A 25,016-nucleotide genomic window follows, 5' to 3' on the forward strand; every position below is an offset into this window, starting at 1 on the left:
ATAGAATATTTTACCTACACATCCACATTTTTCTATATAATTCTACATAATCTGCACAGCTTCTAATGAGTTTCCAACTACAAAAAGATTGAGACTTGCAGCTCTTGAGATCATCTCAAATCTCTCTAAAACAAAAACAATCAAAAAGAATGTTATCAAATGCTACACCTTCAAACCTCAAAAGCAAAGAAGAAAACATGCTCAATATCCAAATCATTATTTCCTTTTGTGTATATAATGATAGTATCAAAGATGATATTTAAGAACATCTTAGCAAATGGATGACAGAGTTAAAGGACAGTTCAAGTCGGAAGTTACTTCAGGACGCCTGGAGCCCGAACTCCTTGCAAGGCATCATAGCTCAGAGGTCAGATAGCTCAGCATTTTTACCAACCTGTGCTTGAAAATGGTCAAGGACAGAGGTTGCATATGCTCCCTAAGAAACCTGTTCAATACTTAGAGAAATATTTTATTTTATCCTATACCCACTCTGATTCTTCTGTTCATTGCCTCACCTTGCAACTATTCATCACCAGCCAATATTTAAAAGGCATGATTTAAATATACCTTATGTATCCACAAAGGTAAACAGTTCCATGCTACATGGTGTCTCCTGAACTGTTCAGATCTCTATTTTACAGTTAAGATAGACTTTGTGAAGATGAGTAACTGCATTTAAAAGTTGCTTGGCTTATAATAAAAAAAATAATTGCATCTTTATTTCTTAGTTTTTCAACATCAAAATTAAAATAAAGCATTTGAAAAATAGGAAAAAAAAAGAAAGTTAGAGAGAAGGAAAGAAAACCCTAAGCACTATAGAACATATAGCTGAGAGCAAAACTGCAAATATTTTAAAACAGAAGTTTTAAAATGACAAGTATTATTTTGCTGAAGATATCAGTATTTCCATTAAAAGTAACAACGAAAGTACAGAATCAGATTCTGACACAAGAACACAGAACGGCAGAAGCAACACAGACAGAACCTCATCACTGCACTGGGTACTGGCTCAGCCTGTGCAAAATAAAGGACCACTCCGTGTACATCTCTCTTACAAGAAATGTACTTTGAAAAACAAATTCCTTAGATGACAAGCTTTCAATAATAATTTCACACTGCTTATAACACCCAAATTAAAAAAGGTCTCTACAGTGAAACGATGGAAAAGCATATGATATATTGTGTTTCCAAAAAGAATTTTAATGAAATAAAATTAAGATTTGCTGTTTGCCTCATTTCCATATATGCTCTTGATTTTAGGGTGATGAAAAAAACACATTTGCAAAATAACATATAAAACCAGAACAAACACATCACAAAACTCCATATGTTTGCAATTTTTCTTACCACTGCTTGATGCCTGCTGGGGCCCTGAACATGCTCTTAGTAGATATGAATTAGGAGAGAACTCCTCATCAGGATTGGTGTCCATGATTTGATGGGACGTATTGCTGTCTAGCAATGGCATCTGGCAGCTAACTGGTGGAGGATTATGAGAACTGGGCAGCTGAGCAGATGGGAGAAGGCTAGACGAGGATGTAGGTGGAATGGGACGACCTGGGAAAGAGGACACAGGGATCAGAGATCAGCAATGAGCGTAATGAAAAAAAGCAAACATTCTTATTTAGTCTTTGCTTCTGGGAACTTTCATAACTTTATCTCAATCCATTCCATCAAATGCACGCAAATGAAGGCAGCTTGGTTTTTTTCCTCCTTTTCTGTGCATAGCCTATTAGAATATTACTGCTCATAGTGATGAAAGGAATAAGAGAAACAAGTATTCTGATTTTTGCAAGTTTATCCAGAGCATTGGAGAAACCGTTCATGAATAATTTATACACAGGAAAAGACGACCTCTGTGATCCTGCCAAAGTCTGTGAGGCAAAGAGAGATCTGCATGCGAGCTACACATGTTAAAATGCAGCAAAACTATTTAAAATGTGCATTCCGACTTCCATCATATTTAAAGAAACAGCACCAGAGCAAACGCGTGCTATCTTTCTCCGTAGTTACTCCTTCAGTTCTGGAAGCAAGAATCCCACTCACTGTATGAGTTACATTAAGGTTTATCTCATTAGGATTAAAAAAAAAAAGTGGAATCATCGGAAAATAACCATAAAAGCTTTCACTTCAAAAGCTTTCACTGCCTGATATTGGCATGCAGCATGAACTACTTTCCTACTTAAAACAACGTATATAAAAACTAAACCAGCTGGATTTAGGCAAATGACTATTATGCTTATTTTTCACTATATTTTTAACTATGGATACGTTGATGATAAGATTGAACGGCCAAGTTAGCATACAACAGAAATCAGTTTATGCTACTCGATAGCAACTCCCATCTACCTTCTTTCATGCAGTACATTCAATATGCACTGAATATTTTCCTCACAGACTTGCATTTACCAAGAACTAATTCTAATATTGCTGACATGAATAATTACTGTTATTATTCACGACTGTGCTATTCCTATGAAATTCTGCAGCATGTGTTCTCAACATTCAAGGAAGCAGTAGAGGAAAAGCAGTTTTAAATTATTTACTTGCAATGTGTAGGAAACAAGCAGCAAGATGGAGGTTTGGCACACCTTAGATAGGAACGTGACACAATCTACACTCCGTGTATTTAACTCTCTCCTATTCTGGTGTTGCTTCAAGTTCATGAAGATAAAAGAAGAAACTTCATATGTCCAAAATTTTCATTTACCATATGGTATGGAAATGAATTAACTGAAAACTTTGTACATGAGAAGCAATGAGATGAAATAAGACTTTGCCCTCTGTGCAAACCTCAGGACATGCTTTAAATAAACTTAGGAACAATTTTGCAGAATACATTCAGACAGAAGAAAGATCACCAAAGACAATCTTTCGGCCAGTAAAGCTGATTGCATTGCTATCTTCATGAGATAGTACAGCCCTAATCCCTAAAGATAAGGTAACATTGCTGACCAGGACATTTCTGTCTGTAGCTTACATCAAACAGGTATGCAGTTGTTACAAGTTCCCTCTTTTTTTTTTTTCCCTTGTCTGAAGCAACCTCCTAAGGAGGATTTGTCCATAAATAAAGCTTTTCTCATGGCTGGGGTACTGTCAAGTGCATTTTTGGTGTCTATTATTTAAACTTCCACCACAGCCTTCCCTGCCACGGTAGTTGGGCTCCTGTAGTGCTGCTTCTCCCTCTATGGCTCTTCCAACCCTGCTCCCTGAAACACATAGAACCATCTTAAAGCACCCATCCTTCTGTACAATTTAACAAGAAATGAACTGAAAAAATTACTAAAGAGGAACAGAAAGACACATGCAGAACTTCAGTTTTGTTTCCTTGGGAAATGAGTCTAAGGGGAAACTCTTTGCAGGACCACAGGCTGTAAAATTACTGAAGAAAAGTGAATGCAGCTGAGCTAAAAAAACACAATCAGTACAATTTATTACTTACTATAAATTCTTAAGATAGAAATAATGATTTTGATTCATCCTACTGAATACTAATTTCTTGGTCAAATAAGTTCAATGTGTTACTGAATGCACTGAGCATTACCAGTTCTGTAAACCTGAGCTTCCTGTCATAACTGGTGTCTGCAGATACCTTAACAATTGTATTTGGAAACCTTCCATCTCTCAAAGTGATTCTAATTCCCATCATATCATGAGCCTCCCATTACCCTGCAGTACTATAAAGCATCCTGTAGTACCTATGGTAACATCAGTCTTCTGTTTCGCCGCTTTCAGAATTTACATCCATCATGTAAAACAGAAGCTGGTACAATTTGTATCTATTCTTCAAATACTAATATTATAAAGCTTCTATAAATAAGATTTTTACCTTGTTGTGCATTGACAGAAATCCTATGTAATGGATACTTACTTTTACTGACAACAGTAATGTAATCGTGTCAATCCCCAAAGAAACGTGAAACAGATATAAATGCTACAGAAGGGAAAACAAAGCCTAGAAGCTGTTGTGTTACAATTTCTACAGGAAAAAATAACCTCTGTTCATATGCATGTTTGTACCACATATACTCACAAATGGCACAGAAAGATACTGAATGCTGTATTATTATATAATATTTATTTTGAAATAAAGGAAACACCACCACCACCTTTTCCCTTATGTTCCTTTCCTCATTACTTTCTCCTGCCAGTTGTCCTATTCCTCAGAGTGAAAGGAAAGCTTAATAGCTCTCCTTCAGGAGGGCATTCTGATTTTGGATAGCTTTGCACTTCCACGTTACATGACATCTCATTCTGCAAGGGTTTTTTAAATTTTTTTTAGTTTTTATTTTTCTCTTTTACTCTATTACTTTTATTTCCTTTTTTTCCTTCCCAACGTAAGATGATATAGTAGACAACAAAGAGTTATTTCTTTCTTTTCTTTTTTTTTTTTTTTAAACAGTGTCACATCTCTCTTCATCAACTCAGGAACCTCTATGAAACATTTAATTACAGTTCCACTCTAAGTCCCTAAGGCTTAAAATCTGCCTTGTAGTCAATGATCAAAAATCAGCCCATGCTTGTAGCTGGTAATGATGCCACAGGCTTACGAGCATCCCCAGCAATGCACCCACAAAAGCTGAGTATGCAGATCAGATCCTGATGTGAAGATTTCCTTTTCGGAAAAGCTTCTCATTAAGGACGGCTTCACAGGCAGAGGTTGAATAAGGCATAAACGATCACCAAATTTCAAATTTACAGAAGAAGGAGCCCCTCCTGATGGATAAGATATTACTAATGCCATGAAAAGTTTCAGGAGTGTAAAATTATGAAGTTCTCTGGTGCAAGAAGCCAGAGCGATAAGGAGCGATTGGAGCAAGGTCACTATTTTTTGTTTGAGGACAAGCTTCCAGAGCACAGAACTACATACAAGAGATCTTATTAGAAGAATAAGGCCAAGAGTTTTATCACGCTGGGAACAGAAACACACGTAATGGGCATCAGCGTTCAAAATGCATCGGTGAAGTCCAGAAGCAAAAATAATGATGTAAGATCCTCAGATATCTGAAGTCCTAAAACGCAGCATTTAATTTAAAGCTAACACAATCATTCCAACTGCACCCTGCATAAATTTTAGAACATGGGGAGGAATGCCACTGAAACCAGGAACTTAGATTGGATTGCCCACGTGCCCTGAAAAATAATTCCTGCTGATGACAACACGTGCAAACAAGTCAAGCTTTCCATTTACATTTGAAGTCAGTGAAGCAACTATAACACTAAGAACATCCAAAGGATTGGATGACAGTTACAGAAAATATTTACCTAACAACATTAGTTTTACAGGTGAAGCACTCAACTCTCAAGAGGTATTTCAACCTGCCTGCAGAACAGGAGCAGAAGAGGGACTGCGGGCTCTTAGGGCTCCTGCCTGCTGACCTGGATGTCTCAAAATTCAGATAATCCTTAGTGGCATTTTCTGGTACGCCTGAAAAAGGAGAAGTGAGATTGTGGTTTTGGGGCTTTTCCACTGTGACTTGTTTGGACATGTGAAGCAGAGGAAACTGCTGAGGTAGTCTATCACTTCCAAATCCTGCTTGTGCTCTTCCTGAAACAAGTTTCTAAGCTCAGATAATCAGTTCATGGTTTAGAGGCAACGACATTTCCTGTTACTTACATATAAAAAGGCTGTATAAGTGATGTTCCTGACAGCACCATTAGCTATGAGATCCAAAAGCACAGCAATCTCTATTCAGGGAGTCCATGACTGAGGAAGTGACAGGGTCAGAACGGGTGACGAGCTTACTACTGCAAAGCTGCCATGTGTGGCTGCTGTATATCACAGCAATAGGGCGGCAGAGAAGACGGAGTCCAGGCACTTGTAAGACAGCTACTACAAATTGTGTTTATCTTAATCACAGTAATACATTTAGGAAAGGGATACTGCCACTGCTGGTGTAAGAAACCAAAACCCACCAAGAATCCCCCCGAAAAAAAAGACAACAACAAAAGGGGAAAATCACTGCCTGCAATTGCTCCTTATTAAACATACATATGAGACACAATCAAAGAGAAGAAGCAGGCTGCCTATCAGTTTCTGAAGAGTTTTTGAGATGAACTTGCCACACTCTCCCTTTCTTTCCACTCAAAAGATCTGTGGAGTCTTGCAGACAAACAAAATCCACATGTGTAAAACTCTGGCACTAATGTTCCACTGTGGTGTGTGACAGGAAGCCCGGAACACACAGGACGTACATAAGAGAAATGCAAGAATTATGATGGGAGCAAACACTGTGTAAATATCCATTACAAAAGCACATCTTGAAGAGCTGCTATCCAACCTCTTCAGCTGACTGTAATATAGCATGGTATTACTCTCTGTAACAACTCACAGAAAACAACACACATATATATATATATTTATGTAATATTTGGGTATATTTTTACCCACACACACTTAGGCAGAAACACTAATCGTTTCTGAAAAAGAACATTATTTTATGAGTCAGACTCTTAGTATTCAATTGAGACTCTTCAAATGGCCATTTTGTCATAAGTTCTGTCAGGGTAAAGATCACAACCTGTATGTCACCACCCCACACCCCTTAATTATCCTTCTTAATAAGTTATCACCAGGAAATTATGAGTCCCAAACATAGCTCTCAAAGCTTACTATATTTGCAGTGGGATTTTCTAGCTTCTCCTGTTAGATAAATCTCACTTTTAAGGTTAGGATGTACACTAAAAAAAATGAGGGCAGATTTTATCCCCCTCTTTTTTTTCCCCCTTTTCTTAAGGAAACCCAGAAAACCAAACCGGGAGCACTGTGAGAAGCACAAGGCAGGAATGTCTCCATGAGTACGATTCACTCTGTGTACACAGCACAACGCACTTCTGACTGAATTTCCAGCTCAGCCTAATTGAAGCATCTACATTGTCAGCAATGTTAAGCTCACTTTAAAGAGTGAGAAACACTGCTAAATGTGTCAAGAAACAACTAGATAGCACAAGAAGCATGTTTTGCAGTGCAAAGCACTATAAATTAAGCAGGCAGCTGATGAAGGTGAAACCTTCCAGAGATATAGCACATTCAGCACTCTCCATATTCCTCCCAGAATAATTGCCTATGTTTTTCTTTTTTTTTTTTACAAGAAAAAAAAACAACAAAGCAACAGCCTTCAAATACTTGTGCAAAGCAAGCCCTGCCAATGGGCTGGGCTCTCTCAGACAAGAGTCATACTCACTAAATCAAGTATACGTCATCACAGCTGCCATAAGAAATATTTATATTTTGTATTTGACGAAATTACTACAGGTAGCTGGCAACAGAAAAAGTCATCCATTTCCTGTATTGTACCAGAACCTATTATTTTTGTAGAGAAAATGGAATTTGTACTTGAGTACACTGGAGGCCAGCACGGAGGCCCAGCAGGCAAAGCTGTTCTCATGGGAGAGAGCTGTCTGCCCTCAGAGCTCAGCAGGCCCAGGGGCAGGCGAGGTAACTCCTCTGCAAGGAGCTCTAACAGCAGCTCCATTAACTCTTTATCTTTTCGGGCTCAACTCAAGTCAATGAGACAAAAAAATAAACCTCAAACAAAGCATACAAGAAAAACAGGGAAAGAATTAAGCCAACTTGTGATCATTTTCTTTAGCATCAAGATATCTCAGTTTCCCTAAACTCCCACTGCACTTTTACTGTAAGGCAAACAAGCTTCAAAGATCACAAAAAATATAGACATAAATCAGGATTCTGGATGATAGTTACCACTGAAGAATGGTACTCCCAGTGCTTCTGAAGCTCCTATCTTTCTGAAAGCAGCAAACAAAACCAGTCAAGCCTTTAAGAGAAGTGATTTCACGGAGTTTATTTCACAAGAGTCAAAGGAGAAAATAAGGTCTTCCTAGCTCATGGGGCTGATATTCTTGCACAGACCTGCTCATTGATGCTTATAGGCATTTCTCTGCTTCAGAAGGGACAGTCAGGGCAACTAAGGATGAAATAAATATCATCATATCATACAGGGAAGAGAGGCTAAAAGGTGCCTTCGCAAGAGTTAGAAGAGAAGGCAAAGGTCTAGAAACAGTAGGTCATCGTCCCTGATTTATATAGCAATGAACTAATGAAGACAAACCAGCAGTATTTTCTTGTATCTTTCTCACTTCCCATTGAACAATACCCTACTTGCTGTGATTAATTTTGTCAAAGCTTCTGCTATGCAAAAAGTGTAAAAGCGCGTGAACAGTGAAGATAACGGAAAAAAAAAAAAGAAAATTACACAACTACAGTATAGGCAAGAGCTGTCCCCAAAAGGCAACCTGTACTGCAGAGTGAGATGTGTGTAGCTGAGAGCAGAGCTGCAGAGCACAGCTTCGCTGCTTTCACCAGCACAGATCCTGCTCTGCCCAGCTAGCAGCAGTAGAAACACCTGTGCTGCGAGATTGGTTCATCTGCAGAGATGTCCTCACAGACCGAGCACACCGTGGGCAGGAGACCTGGGGCTCACTCTGCCCCTTGGGACCAACTTGCAGCCACGATCCTCCAGGATTTCACTTGGGCCCCTGCACTCTGAGACCTTACTTATTTTTTCTTTTGGTGGGTTTTTCATTTGAAGGTGCACTGAAGTTGAAAGGATTTTACTGCAGATCCCCAGAACAGCATGAGCTGAACAACGGTGCTCCCAAGGCCCAGCCCCACGGCACACCTGACACAGCCTGCAGAGCTGTGGGTGAGAGCAGGCAGTCACAGCTGCCAGTCCTCCACAGGTGGTACCAAAGCCAAACATAGCACAGGTGATGACCATAAACCAGGAGGGGAAAAAAGTCAAGAAAGCCTCCAAACAAAACCTAGCAATAACCTAGATTCTTCCCAAAAAACTGCACTAAATCTCTCTGGCACGGCATTGTTACAGTTCTACTTAAGACCTGGACAAAGGACAAGAAGTTGTTTATGAGAAATTATATGTGACAGAGAAAAAAAGAAAAAATTCAATGGCCAATGATTTTTGTGACCATTAAAAAAAGTACAGTTCTTTTTGATTGATATTTGATCATATTCAATAGGAACACACTGTATGTTTCTTATCCTTTGAAGCAGAACCTTTTACTGTGCAGAGGAACACACGGCAAGAAATGAGACAAACAAAGAAGAATCACTAAGTGCTGGGCTCTGGTTGTTTTTCCCATTCCACATCTCTGTGGTTAGTATTTCCTAAAGCACAGTGATCATACAGTTCCTCAATATGCAAATCACTATATCAATGCAAGGTACTATCATCACTGAAATCTGTGCAGAAAAGTAAGACTAACTCAGAAATCAATCACTTCTCTTGTGGCTCTTAGCATTAAAATCAAAGCTAAATTAATTTTCCTAGGCAATCCATCTAAAAAAGATATCAGTGTTATAGAATATGGATATTAAAAATAAGCAGTCATGACTGAAAAATAATGTAAATCAATTCAGTATGTAAAAGAATAATTTGCTGCTGTCCAAATCTAACATCACTTATTTCTTGTCTTGTTGAATCATCTGATACCCCTTCCCCTTTCAGTTAAACAAAGATAAATAATAAAAACAATTTACAACTTGAAGATGTCAGGGGTTTGCAGCTGTTCAATGTCTTTTGGGCAGATTAGATTTCGTAATGAAAAGATATAACCCTCATTTTATAAAAGCTGTTGCTGTCTTGGGAAAGTGAGTAAGATTAGAAAACTCTTTCAGTTCTTGAACATATTACACTAGTGAGCTGATTACTTGGCATATGTTTAATGATACCTTCCTAGCTCGAAAGCAGTAATTTGTTTCAGTGACTTTTTCCCATCACTCCTAAAGTCAAAGTGTATTCTCAACTGTCACTGTACTTCTGATTCAGCCAGGAAAAACTGAGGAAGAAGAAACAGACGAATCCAGCTGAACATAAATCACATGAACCTGCATTAACTTAATTTCCCTATAAAAGGTTCTGCTGAAAGAACTATATGAACTATAACTGACAGTAAACTATAACAACTCGTCAGCTGCAGTTGTAATTGTGGGACGAAAATAGTACTATGAAATTAAGAGATGTATTTGGAAGAAATTTTCCAAATACATTTCCAGCCGCCATCATGTGTGACTGAATTTCCTCCGCTGGTAACTTAATAATATGTAAACTGGGAAGAAAAAAAATCCTATGTACCAATTTTATCAGCTCATATACAGTAATGCATTCATGAGAGGGAATTTCAGCAATTAAAAGATTTAATTAGGTCCTATACAGATAATTACCAGGAGCCATATGAAATCCACTGCCTTATGTGAATCTACAAATACATGATTTGAATTTTATTCTAGTGGCAGAGTTTGAGCCATGTGACAAAAACTCATTTCAGCTATCCCAACACTCCTTTGTTTCGTTCAATTCCAAACGCTCGTGCCACCTCTACCACATATCCTCCTGACTGTCATTGGCATTATTTCTATTAGAGACACTCAGTTCCAGAAGCCTTTCAACAATGAGTGATTCAAGAGCTTGGCATCACTGCTAGGTGGGAAGAATAACACCATCTTGAACAAATATGAGAAAATTCAGATATCTAATTATTCAGCAAACTCCATGAAATACATAGCTGGTATTAACTGGTGGATCTGGGGTAACAAGCAGGGAATTTGTGTTAACTCCTTGCAACTCACTGGAAAAGCAGATCAGATTTCAAACAAATCTGAAATAAACACAATTTCAAACAAACCTAAAATAAACACAAGATCAGTGCTGTGGAAATGGTTAAATAAGATAAAAAATGCATTAAAAATCTGCTGTATTACAGTGCCAGTTCAATATTCTGCCTAATTCCGCTTCTGGTAAGTGAAGTCTGCCTTTTAGTTACACCTACAGTCTGAACATGGCATTCCTCTTCCATTTGCGTGCAGTGCACTCCTGAGTTCATGCTGAACATCTGCTCTGACATGCTCTGCAGATGTCTGCACTTCAGTACTGGGAAGCACTAAGATGCAGTAAGGTAACTATCTCTGCAACCATCCACTGCTGTTGATGCTGACAAATACTTTTACGTGATATGATCTCGATGCTTACAGTTTTCTTTCATCTGATTTCTTCTCTCTTAAGATCTTATCCTGTACTCCTCACACAGCAGTACAAGCACTGGCTGTACAAGGACACCAAAGGCACGTTTTTGCAGCAATCTAAGCCACAGGAAGGATGTTCCAAAATACAGAGATGCTTAAGCATCTATCTTCCCTGTGTGTTACTGCATTAGCAAATTAACACCTTTTCTTCCTTAAACATTTACTGGATGCTGTGAATATTATGATATTTTAGACTGAACATTTGTGTGCCCTGAGAGGAAGCTATCAGGCCTGCAAGAAATCCAGCTTCAAAAGTGAACATGCCACAACTTAATAACAAACCACAGTAAAATCTCAGCTCCATTTAAGTCGATACAAATTGTATTTTTGCCTTCAGCACAGCTGGAATTTCACCCTAGAGTCCTAAAAAGCTTTTGCATCGAGAGAAGCTTCCCCAGCAGAAGTCTGGTACTGACTTGAACTCTGGGGCCGCTGTCGATTCAGAACGGTCCATTGAGCTCAGATCTGGAAATACAGCTCGGAGCTAAACTGCAGTTAAAAATCAAAGGGGAAATGAAACACCATCACTAATATGGAGCTAGGCCTATTTAGCCTCTTTAAAAACCTCTCTTGATATCTTCTGGTGAAGCAGGCTACTCCCTGTAGAAGACATAGGATACGTAAAGCACCAAATACAGGATAACAGACAAAACTACCAACCACTTGCAAATGAGCAATTTAAGTGCAGGCCAAATTCTGTTCACCCTTAGTACTGACCAAGATTTGGAGCAGTTCCTTCAAGGTCAACTTCTTGTCCAGTTCGAAAGCAGACTCAAATGAAGAAACGATGCAAATCATGAAGGAAAGGAAAATGCTTACTGTTTGTGGGGCAATTTAAATTTAAACTTTAAATGGACACGGCAGTCTGCACGCTTTTGTTGCAAAGAAAAAACAGAGCACCTGAAAAAATGATCATTTCTGAAGTGAGAAGGTTTATTTTCACTTAATGTGAAAAGACTTTAGCCAAAATAAAAGCTTTCAGAGAGGCAGATTCCAACACAACAGCTATCAGACCATTGACTATTTTCGCACTGGTGTGTATCACCATAATTACTGGCTCACTGGGAGAGCAGTACAGGAAATTAAAAAGATAAAATTTCCTTTTAATGAAAGGAAATCACAGAGATGAAAGACTACTCCACGGAAAAGGGAGCTTCACTTCGCAGTACCAAGAAAACCTATAACATTATTAAAAGGCATTTGCAAGCACAAAATTAGATACGTTAAAAAGGTAAGAAATATTTTAATTATAGCTACAATTAAATTTGTCAGAATGTATTAATAAAAAAAAATTGGGATAAATATTCTTCCCTTAAAAACAATTGCAGGGCTCTATTCCAGACTTCTCTGTAAAGCTAAAAACCCAGTGCAATCAAACAGGCTACAGAATAGCCTGGATGTGCCATTCTGTACTGCAGCACGAACTGTATCTTTAACATAATGACAGTTCCTCTCATCTTTTTGATCTTAAGGCACTTTATAACTGCAGCTCAGAAACGCAGGGACAAAAAAGAATTAAAGCAACTGAAGCTGAAATATGCTACTTTGGAATCCAAAGTTTGTTTACACCATTAGAAGGCACTCAAATATATATCCCCATAAATGACAAGGTCCCAGCAGCAAATTAACAGGAACAATTTTCCCATCTCAGGAGCTGTCAAGATGGGCTCTGTTAGCCAATTTATCTTACTCCAGCACATCTCTGGTGCTTGTCAATCAATATGTGAAACATTTGGTGCTGATTGCCATTTTTCTATCCACTTCCTTTTGCCTCTCGTACCAGGCAATTTACTGCAAGTCAATCAAGGTTGAAGCAGACCTTGTTTAAATAAAACACTGTTGAGATCTTTTCACACCAACAGTCTCAAAAACAGAATGAGCTGTAGCTTTTCACATTTACATTTATACTACTTTTCCTATTTTTCCCAAATGTCATGCTGAAGTTATAAGTCATAACTAAACTCAGCTGAAGGATTACGGACAAAATGATCAGGGAAGATGAACTGAATATAACTGCATGCACTTTTACTATCACAGATTCAGTCTATCAAAGGAGACAGAAAACATTAAAAGGAACTTAAGGAGAACGGGATGATTTCTCTTTTACCCCAGCTCAAAGTCTGTTCCTCGTCACCAAAAATCCTTATCTGAACTTCATAGCTCAGGACAATTATTCAAAGGAGGACTTCTGTACCTGTAGTTAACATGTCACAAATAAAAGTACAAAGGAAATCAGTTCTCCCAGCTAACAGTTTTGTGGTGTCTCATGTCCAGGCACTGTGCACAATCCTTCCAGTTCTTAGTTTTGCTGTGGATTGCAAAATTGACCACGTGTTCACTTGCAATAGTAGAACATTAAATCATAGCCTTCTTACAGCAACTGAATACTTGAAGCATGCATTTATGTGCTAAATCAATACAGGCTGACGCCACTGAATTATTCACTTATATCGTTATTTATCTCTAAATCTAATGGCATACAGCAGCAACAAATGAAACTGCAAGTCAGGACCATTCCTGAGATCTCCAAAGTAATAACCTCATAACAAAAACAGGACACATTTCACTCCACAGAAGAGGAGGTAAGGGGAGTATGTCTTCAGCTGTTAATGTTCTTATTAGTAACTATATCCACTCCTGTTCCCTTTTTAATGCTGAATGATGTCAGGGTATCAGGCACCTCCCTTCCCCAAAAAAGCTCAGTATGATACAGTATACAATGTACCGAAAAACAAAACTTATGAAAGATAAAAAAAATTCATTTGCTTATCTGGTCACCAATTTACAGCTATCACTAGAGCGTACAAAGAGCTCAGGTTCTCAAAAGGATGCATGACACCAAAGTCTGAAACTTCCTGCAGTTAACACTGTAACATGCCATGATGGGAATGCCCTTACTTGTTTCTTAGTACTTCAGTATGAGATCCTAATATCTTCCTAATCCACTGTGTATATGATAACATCCAAAATGCATCTATAATAGTCAAGCACTGACTGAAAAATACAGACTGTATAACTGAAGCTGTGCTCAATCACCAGTGCTATCTGTACAGCACTTAGAAAGCCATCCGTACAGCAATAGTTCTGGCCAACACAATGCGTGATCAAGTACGCTGTGCTTCATTACCTTTTCAATAAAGTACATACTAGTTTTATCATAAAAGCATTAAAAGCTCAAAAAAAAACAATAACAAGAAAACCAAGAAACAAAGCTGACAAGCACAGGAGCCTCAAAAAGCAAAGGAAGCCTTGCTGCCTATCCTCCCCCGCGGGCTGCTGCAGGAAACCCTGCTGAGGTCGTCTCCAGTTTCAGGATCTCCCCTAACACAGGAAAAAAAACCAACATGTAGTATGAGAGAACCAGATGTATGCCACAGATGTTGACATTATATAAACACAGGTGAACAGACACGCACTAGGACATACAGTGTCTTAACCTTAAGAGTTGTCCTTTGAGTTATTTTTGCTAATTTCCCATTCCTCATGAGAAGAAAGACATATGTTTTACTCTGCACTGATATTGCTAAGGGAAACTGAACTGAAGCACAGGAAGTTCTGCACAAATGTGTGTAGGAACTTCTTCACAGTGCAGTGATGGAGCAGTGGCACAGGCTGCACACAGAGGTGGTGGAGTCTCCTCTGGAGACATTCAAGACCCACCTGGATGCCTACCTGTGCAACCTGGGCTGGGAGCTGCTTTGGCAGGGGGTTGGACTTGATGATCTCTAGAGGTCCCTTCCAATCCTACAATTCTGTGATTCAGTGAAAAAAGATCAGCAAGATAAAGGTAACAAAAGGTGTTTCCCACGAGGCAAAACCAGTCAGCCTGATTCATGCGTGTATGATGTATGTGATTCAACAGTAGCTGGCAGCCCACAACACAAATTATTGTACAAGTAGTATAACAATTCTGCACTGCTAGTATAGGCTCCACTAAAGACAGAAGATAACGTGCGATTCTTTTCCTAGTCTTTAAAAAGAAAAATGCCTCCCACACTAAACCCTGAAGGAGTACATTTATATAACATCTATTGCCACACATAGATATTAAGAAAAATTCCATTCATTCATTTCACGTTGCTGTTTGTGCCTTCATGGCAGGGGTGTGGGAGCAGAGGGCTGCAGGGTGCCCTCAGTGAGCAGAGCCCAGCACTGCCCAATGCCAGAGCACAGCAACTCAGGCAGAGATGAAAGTTACGGGCTGACCACACAGCACACACTGGGCACATAGGACGGGGGGAAGGTGTCTGTAGCCTTTTTAGCTTCTCACTGCCCTGATCTGTTGGCAGCAGGCAGTAAATTCCATTAATCTCTCTGTGCTGAGCCTGTTTTCCCTGTGATGGTGAATAATCTTCCTGTCCTTCTCTCAACCCTTGAACCCTTTTCCATTGTATTTTCTCCTTGTCCTTTGAGGAGGAGCTGTGCTGCCTACCAGGGTGAAACCACAGCTAAAGCATACTTATTAAAAAAAATAAAAATATCATTTTAATCCTTACAAAGCTCTGAGCCTACTGCATTTGAACTTCGCTGCCGGCCAAGGCAAGCCCCTCAGCCCTGCACACACTCTAGGCTTGCAGCACTGCATGATGCTGGCAGGAATGCAGGGTTACAGCCGGGTCTGTTCAATCATTGGAAAGGTGTTTCATCCAAAATGAAAACAAACACAACAAATCAACTACAGCTTCTTATGAACTGCTTCTCTCTGCTGACAGCAAAGACTGTTTTCATCACTAATATTTTTTTCCTAATAGTCACACCAATTTCTTGATACACACTTGCTAATTATGAATGTAAAGGCAAATGTAAAATGTTGCTGCCACAGAAAAAGCACTAGGATGAGGAGAGAAATTATTTGACAGCGAAATGATTAAGCAAACAGCCTGAGGCAAAACACTTACCAGACTACTCCTATTTTGCAGCCCCACCTCCTGGTCCTCTGTCCCACAAATGTTCTCAGATCCCCTGTGGGCACTGCAAAGACTGACCTGCAGAGCTAGGGGATTTCAGTAAGCTGGGTCAGAGCAGCCAGGAGCAGCGTGCAGAGCCTGGCACATCACCTGCCAGTTCCACATGGCCAGTCGCCCCAAAAGTCGCTCACAGATTTCACTCTCCTTACCTTAAATCAGAAATCCGGGACTTCTTCCTCTCCCTGCCCCCTTTCCTTTTTTCCCCAATAACACATTGTTTAAAGCCCGTACCTTAATTTTAACCTGAACCTGTAATTTTAGCCACTGTTAAGGGAATTGCACTTCCCTGTCTCTGCAGCCCCGGGGACTAATTGAGCAGATTACCTGAAGGCTCAAGGTCTAAATGCTTAAGGAAGAAAAACCTGTTTGAAACAATTTCTGCAAAGAAGAATGACAGAAATAGGAACAGCGAGGAGATTTTCCTGTCACTGGAGGTTTTTCTGTTACAAATGACAGTGTGCTGTATGTGATCATGTGCTGGGAAAAACAATAGTAATAAGGCCCTGAATTGCAGTTTGAAAGGACGTGTGTCAGAAAAGACAGTTAACTGCTGCTGTTTGCATTACACATACACATCTTCCTTGCAGGCACAGAAGTACGTTAAGCAGCAGCTGTATGAATTAGTTTAGAGCAGCACTGCAATCTCATCCCTGGCTTCTCCAAAGCCACAAAGAACTGCTTAAATGCTTCTGTATGACCTGCAGATACATTTGCAAGATAGGGAGATGTGCCCTCACCAGTAACATATCCCTCTGTAGTTAATACTGAAAAATCATCGTCACTATGTTTACCAGACGATACTCAATTTTTTTGTGCATTCTGTTTGTTTTCAGTCTGAAGGTCGAGGAAAACCCCCCAGCCCTCCCGTGCAGACACCAATAGGATCCTTCTGAGCCCAGGTGCCACACACAGCTCTGGCAGTGCCCAGGGACAGAGCTCAGCTCAGCTGCCTGCACCTTCCAAACCATTACCAAGAAAAATGGCAGTGCGCACCGGGCACGTTTCTCTTACTCCATTCTGCAATGGAACAACAAGCTACAGAACAAGCAAGGTGAGATGTGGCAGAGGAAAGCAAGGAACAAAGAGGGTCTGCAGCGTTCTGCAGTAACGCTGAATGGAAAGCTTTACCGGGGGAGAAAGTACGGGACAAAGCCCATGAAGTGACAGTAGCCGCTTAAAAATAATTCTTCAGCAAATGCCAACCTAAGCAGTCAGAAACCAATACCAGAATATGTAATTACAGTAAATGTATGAACTGGCATTTTCATGTAAAATGTACACACTTAGGTCATGAGGAATTAAGGAGGGCCTGTTAATATTTATTGCAGTACAGGAAAAACGACAAATAAGGAGACTGCTTTCTCTAAGAATCTCAGAGCTGCAGAGAAGCCTTGATCTAAAAGCCTTAAATCCCAAGCAGGGGTCTTCCTTGTCTCAGTGCTAACTTGCAATGGTGAACAGCCAGAATGTGTTAAACACATAAGGTACAAATAGTGTTTCTCTACAGCTATCAAGGAGGTTAAGTTCCAGTGCTACTGCGATCTAAATTGAGTAGATACATAAGAAAGAACGAAAGACAATTTGAAAAGATGCCGTTTTACCTACGCTCACTGAAATGAAAACTAGGAATCCACACTCCCATCAGCAGAAGTCACGACCCCATCAAAGCCTGACGTACAAAACCGTTCCAGCAAGGTCAGTTAGCAGTAATAATATATCATGATGCAGTCCATTTGGGGTTTTGTTCTTAAACACTTCAGCAAATGGACCTGTTTGTTAACTCCAACAGATAATTATGAAGTGCAATAAAAAATTCAAATTATGTTAATAGGCCGGCGAACAACGGCTGTTTGCAGAAATCACTGGCAATTACTAGGCATAATGGCTCTCAATTAAGCTGGAGGGTATTTTCAATCATTCATAATTCACTATTTTAAAAGTATCATAAAAATATGAACTCTTAACAAAGCTTTCAAACTTGCAAGGAAGGTGTTTATCACAAAAAATATCTATTTTATTTTCATAGATCCTTTTTCCTTGTGAATGCTATGTGAGAACATTAGTTAGTGAAAGGATGGGAAGTGCTTGGGGAGTTGCATCTCGCGCTGCATTTTCTCACAGTGCCTCTAAGTGCAAGAGGAGCCATACTGCTTTCTTAAGCAACTTCAGCCTCCCACAGGAGAATGGTCAGCAATCACGCAGGCCTTCACCATTTCTATTTTTAGATATCATAGTTCTCTAAATAAACTGTAATGCATTTGTGCATGTGAACTCAAATGTGTCTCACTGCACGGCCACTAATTTTATACTTAGGTATTTTTCATGGGAATAAATTGGACAGAAAATATTAACAGAGAAATTCAGGCCTAAAATAAGCTTGATGCAAAGTACGTATCAACTAAATAAAATAATCATACTCAATAAATGAAGTCACTAATGAAAGATCAATTGGCAATAATTACCATTTACACTTCCACTAAAGCTGGCATGCAACCTGCACCACCTTGCATTAGAGAAATGGCACTTTAATGACTAAACTCACATTGTAGCTTTACTAGTTCCAAGCGCTGGTCCATTTGGTGGAGATACTGCAGTACATACACACAAACACCCAAGCGTATGAGTTAATTTTCTGTCTTCCCTAATCCAACCTCTTCAATCTTTCCCCAGCCAGCAAGCAAAAGTTATTTTATTTTTATTCCAAAACATTTGCATACACATTCCTGAGGAAATCATTCAAAGCTACTTCCTATCTATAGAAATTTATACTTCATATTTCAACAGCAATCAGATTTGAACACAACACTGTGTATCAGCAATGGAAGACAATTATTCATCACCCAGACACCAGGATCTGCTGAGATTCTTTATTGCTTTGACCTCATTAAAATGGTGCAAACCATGAACTAATATAAATCTGTCTTGCTAAATACTTGCCTCTTTAATTTTTTAATAGTTCATACATGAAGGGAAAGGTTAAAGCCAATTAGAAGAGATACAAATACCATTATTATTGCCTTGACATAATCTTAGTTATTGGATTTGGTCATTTTGCTTTAGAAAATCAGTACTCCCATTTCTGAATGAATTAATAATTATACTCCTTATTGACTTCCCTTTCTGTGTGATGCTTTTCTTGCTTTCTTTTGTTAACTCCTTCTTTTTTACTCTAGTTTTTCTTTTTCTAATTAATCTTGAGCTTAACAGTAAAGTAAATCTCAAGCAGGCAAACAAGCATATCGCATAAGAACTGAACTGTCCTTTTAATTCCAAATGGGAAAAAATATTCCTATGCTGTAAAACTTTGTTCTCTACTTCATCAAGGGGGCTGTCACACTCCAATATAAAGGATAAAATATTAGTCTCTTATAGGGGCCTACAGGAAAGCAGGGGAGGGACATTTTATAAGGGCATGTAGCAACAGGACAAGAGAAAATGGTTTTAAACAGGAAGAGGGTAGACTCAGAGTAGATATTAAGAGATTCCTTACTGTGAGGGTGGTGAGACACTGGGACAGTCTGCCCAGCGAGGCTATGGATGCCCTCACCCTGGAAGCATTCCAGGCCAGGCTGGATGAGGCTGTGAACAACCTGGTCTACAGGGAGGTGTCCCTACCTATAGCAGGGGCTTGGAAGGATATGATCTAAAGGTCCCTTCCAACCCAAACCACTCTATGATTAAGATCATCATATGATACTGACAGACACTTAAAAGTTTCTAGTGCTGAAGAAACCGTCAAGAAACTGAAAATGAAGTACTAATAAATGATTAGTTTCTCACCTGCTAGCTTCTGCTTTCCTTTATCAGGCGCAGCACAAACAAATGAGGAAAAAAACCTTGAAGTAGCTACCGCTGTCATGTTACTCAGCACTGTGAGGAGTACACATCATTTCACTTAAATACAACTTCAAAAAACCAAAAAGTTTTGGTTTAAAGCCTCCCAGCATTCCCAGTGATCTCAGTAGCTGCTATACATGCAGAACTGTGAACAGAATACTACCATTAACATTATAATCCTAGTAAACAAGCACCTGTCATTTAAAATAGAGCATTTTCTGCTAACTCCTGTTATCTGTAAATCTTTCCTGGCATTCCAACTCCACGCTTAGCATGCTGTACACACTCCACTTTATGCACAACAATCACTCATGCTGGATGTCAGTATCTTGGTATCATAAAGACAGACAGGATTTCATTCACAAAAACAACTCAAAAATAATAAAAGAAAATCTACTTAATTATGCAAAAAAAATCAATAAAATATTTTCATTTATTACATTTTACATTGGGGATAATCTTAATTTTTTTTTTAACACACTTATTTCCTTACTAACTCCATCAATTTCCTTGAAGGATGGAAACTGAAGTCAAGATCAGATCAATTCCTTGTTTATCCACATATACTATGCCTAAATCAGCAAAGCACTGCAGTGTGTCATCCACGAGTTCATTTTATAGCTGCTCCCCACTCACCTGGGAGTGATCTCCAGTGCTGTGCAACAAATGTCTCTCCCTAATGCACTGGTGTAAATCAGGAGCAACGCAGCTAGGTGAACTCACTACGAAGCAGTCAGTGCACTGAGCATCATCTTTCTCCCACAGCATTAGAGCTTCAAAACGGACTTTGAGTATTTCATACACATCAGAAATGGCATGTGCTTATTAAATATATACTTTCTTAAAAATGAAACATTTCCAACAGTGCCTTTTTCATTTTTATTAAACTTTGTTTCTTGTTCCCCCTCTCATTTAGATGCTTGCAAAATAAATATAATTACATCGAACTTTAATATCTTCTGTACCTTGAGCTGCAGGTGCTAGTATGCTGTATCTATTACCATATTTTAAGCCCTTTAACGAGATCGCATTAATTTCTATGATAATTTAGAGCCCATAATGCATTCCACGATGTGAATAGATGTTAATCACCACGGAATGAGTGATTTTCCTGTATACTAACGAAGCCATGCTGTAACCAGTAACCACTTACTTTCTAAATTCAATATTCCCACTGAAAGACTTGATTAAAATTTTGTTGAGAGTAACAATACCCCCAAGAATGTTTAAAAACCAAAACTCATCAACAAACGCATGAATTGCTATATCCTTCCTACATAACTGATTAGGACTGGAAGTATTTATAGTACCCATTCCATCCTCTGCCCAGTATTAACGGAAGGTATCCTGCATTTATCTTCTGAGACTACCATGCACTTGGTTCAGCAGCTAGCTTAAGGAGAGCAGGCAGAAAGAAGCTTTCATTATTAAAGTGACATTATGTCCCACGTTCCAGGTATATCACCGAGGAAAAGCTAAAGTCAGTAATTACGTAATTATTATTCATATATTAGAATACTCACATTGATAAAATATAGCACAGTTTACACTGCATGATTTAAATCAAAGACCAGTTTGCTTCACCAGCTTGAATCACCTCTAACACTGCACGCTGTAATTTAAGCACCTACAGAAAGAAGTGAAAATTTTCAATGCTTTCTGGAACATGCCCTTCACAGCTTTTCTGCAAGCCAAAGGAAATGAAGAGAACCCTATTCTGCATTAGCCTGCCACTCCTGCTTCTTGATAGTTATCTATAACATGATGTACTACAGTTACTACCTTGTGTTTCTACTACAGACTGCTGCCCTAGAATGAAACTAGGAATATTTCCATCTGCTTCCAAAATGTTGCTGAGTGACCCAGCACACTGAAAAGAGCTTCCAGCTCAGCTATGCACTGCCCTCTGGACACGTGGGAACACTAGCTACCTGCTTCAGAGCTATAGTGGTCAATGTGCTGCTGACTATAAACCTCAAACCTGCCTGCCTTCAGTACACCAAGACAGAAACTGCACTAGTAGATATCAGTTCTGTACATCGGAAATTCAAGTTTTGCTTCACAATGGATGGTTTCAGGCATGTTATTGCATATGCAAAAGATAGTACCATGTTCCCAAACCTGGAGAACTAACTTCTTGAGGATTCTGCTCAAAGAACAGTATCTTGAGGAGCTTACCATTTTTTTTTTGTTTTGTTTAAGACTTACATTTAAGACTTACGAAACGGAGTAATAATGTGATCTTTGCGGCAACTGCAGCCCCAAATGTTCTAAACAACTAAATCAAGTTGACATTCCCAACTTTCCACATAAAATCATAGGGTGGCTTATGTTGTAAGAGAGTCCAAAGATCTAGTTTCAACCCACATGCCACAGGCAGGGTTCCCAGCTGCTAGAACAAGTACAAGATCAGAACACCCAGAGCCCCATCCAACTTGGCCTTAAATACCTCCCAGGATGGAGCGTGCACAGCCACTCTAGGCAGCCTGTGCCAGCACCTCACCACTCCACCAGTAAGCTTCCCCCGACATCAAATCCAACTCAACCCCTCCTTTGGTTTAAAACCACTCTCCTTGTCCTCTTACTATCTACCCACATAATTTTATTTCCTTCATGTTTATAAACTCAAAATTTTGGAAGGTCCCAATGAGGTCTCTTTTCCATGCTGAACAAGCTGAGTTCCTTCAGCCTGTCTTCACAGGAGAGGTGCCCTAGCCACCATCCTCACAGCAATCCTCTGGACCCTCTCAAACATCTTGTCTGTGTTGGGGCCCCAGAACTGGATGCAGTACTCCAGATGGAGCCTCAGGAGAACAGAGAAGAGAAGGACCATCACCTCCCCGTCCCTGCTGGCCACCCCTCTTCTGATGGAGCCCGGGATCCCATTGGGCTCCCAGGCTGCAAGCACACACTGATGGCTCATGTTATATTTTTCATGACATGGTTACATGTAGAGGACATTTTTAACAGAGTTACAACATAAGAAAGTTAGTGTTGAATTATTTTATAAATGTTAAATAGATAACAAGCACATCCAGGTAAGCAACTAAAAGCTGCTATAATGTTGCCATATTCAAACTACCACTCCCTCTGCCAACAATTAGCCTACATGCAGCAGGTGATCCAGGCACTCAGGTCCAGCAGCAGGACCAGGACTGCATATACTGCACTCTCGTGGTAACGAGTGCTTCTCCCCAGTGTATCCTCCCAGTTCATAAAAGATGCTTAAAAACAGCCATCACTTGAATGCCATGGTTGAAGCTGGGTTTCAATTTCCACGGTCTCTGTTACACTATAAGTATAGCTCTCGAAATACATTATGATGTGCTGGAAGAAAACCAGCTCCCTATGAGATCTGACGAGGGAAAAAATAAATAAATGCAAGTGAGTGTCTTCCAGGAAAACGTTTGTTACTATCACTTAAAAGTCATTGCAATTCACCAAGTTCAGTGCTAGTAACTATGAAATACCCTCAAATTCCAGTGCCTGCAGTAGAAGTTCACTGTTTCTTGCCAAATTTGTCAGAAGTTCAAAGAAAAAAAAGAAATGTAAAAGCTAGTAAAAAAAGATGTAGAATCCTCTGAAACTCAGGAAGGGAACATTATAATTACAGATTAAATCTTAATTTTGAGAGAGACCTGTAAAGACTCTGTAAGACTCTAACATCAGAACAGGTCACTTGAGAAGATCCTTGGTCTAGGGAGCTGCTCTGGCAGGGGGTTGGACTACATGACCTCTAGAGGTCCCTTCCAGCCCCCACAATTCTGGGATAAGTCTCTGATTGACAATGAAGTATTTAAAGACAGTTTTCTCTTTTCTTCCTTTTCTTTTTCCCTCTTTCACCTCTTTAATTTTTTTTCTATTAACTAATAATCTGAGATTTATTTCATGGTTGCATGTTTTCCTTGCAACAATCAGCACTACCAGTATTGAAGCTGCCACTAATACAAATTGAATCAGTGGAATCTTGAATTTGAGTCTCAACAGACAAGCAGTGGACCAATCTCTTTTCACACATTTTGTATAAATAATCACTTAAATCTGAACATATTATGTACAAAACATGTGTTGCCATAATGCAGTATTTAGTCCATATAAATGTGACTTCTCCTAAATCGAAGAAATTATCTCAAATATACAACAAAGTGATTGCTAGAGAAGGCAGGTAATTAAAAATATAAGTACAATATATTTACTCAGAAAATATCTGTGTGGCTGTAGAGACTATCCACACTGAAACTGCTCCCCACCTAGCTCTAGTTCTTCTCTTAAAATAGGAGGAGCTGAAAAATGATCTATTTCTTTTTTATCAGGGAACCACTGCAATACTAGTGGAGATAAGTGTGAACAATTCTTGTACAAGTGTGAGTCCTGAAGTAAAAGGCACAAAATAAGCATCAGTGCTGGAAAAATAATTGTAACAAATTCCATGACAGCTTTTATTTAATTTCCCCAAATTAAAAAAAAAAATAGAGAAAAGATGCCTTTGTACACCTTTTCCAGAAACACCCCAGGATTACATTATAAATCCAGCAGATAAATAAAGAAGATGGTTAAAAGCTGAAGACTTGTTTCAAAAATAAAATCGGTGGCAATAGACAGAACCACCAACCAAATAATTGATCAACATCTTTAAGAATGCTGGCTTTTCAAGTAACAGCTCTAAGTCTTTGAGTCCTTTTTTTTCCTCCTCAATTCCACATTTCCACTACAAATTCTTTCCCCATTTAGGCTGCACTACCTAACAAATGGTTTAAATGTCCTTTTCCTCCCTTGAATGGCCATGTGTATTTTGCCAGAAACATGAATAGTAGGAATGCAATTGTATTTGTGCTGATGCTAAATGTTAATAGATTTGCCTAAATGCCTGCTAATAGCACCCCTAGAATTAGCTAGACTAGTAGTGCATGCCTAATGTGTTGTTTTTGTTGTTGCTGCCTTAGCTGTTTCCTTTTTTTTCCCTTCAGTAACAAAAAAAGCATTTTTAGCAAAACGTTTCTATACATTCTCAGCCTGCACAGCAAGCGTGCTGCTAACATCATGTAGCACTGACACAGCACCGTTAAGATCATAAATCCCATTCTAGAGTTCTTTTAAATTAAACATGAAAAGTTTAATTTTTTTTTAATTAAACATGAAGCCCTGACTTT

At 39.1% G+C, this 25,016-nt stretch overlaps 1 protein-coding gene across 6 annotated transcripts in view; it reads right to left on the reverse strand.

The window, feature by feature from the left end:
* The window catches only part of TENM2 (teneurin transmembrane protein 2), a 459,783-nt gene that overhangs the window by 203,131 nt on the left and 231,636 nt on the right, over window positions 1-25,016 (reverse strand). For all 6 annotated transcript variants that reach the window (XM_065734485.1, XM_065734484.1, XM_065734483.1 and 3 more), the window contains one exon: window positions 1,348-1,557. In XM_065734485.1, coding sequence (XP_065590557.1) covers window positions 1,348-1,557 — 210 coding nt within the window. The remainder of the gene's footprint in view (window positions 1-1,347; window positions 1,558-25,016) is intronic.

Source organism: Cyrtonyx montezumae, unplaced genomic scaffold (assembly GCF_038088225.1).
Source record: "Cyrtonyx montezumae isolate F1298 unplaced genomic scaffold, pur_monq_1.0 scaffold_18, whole genome shotgun sequence".
Taxonomy (NCBI): domain Eukaryota; kingdom Metazoa; phylum Chordata; class Aves; order Galliformes; family Odontophoridae; genus Cyrtonyx; species Cyrtonyx montezumae.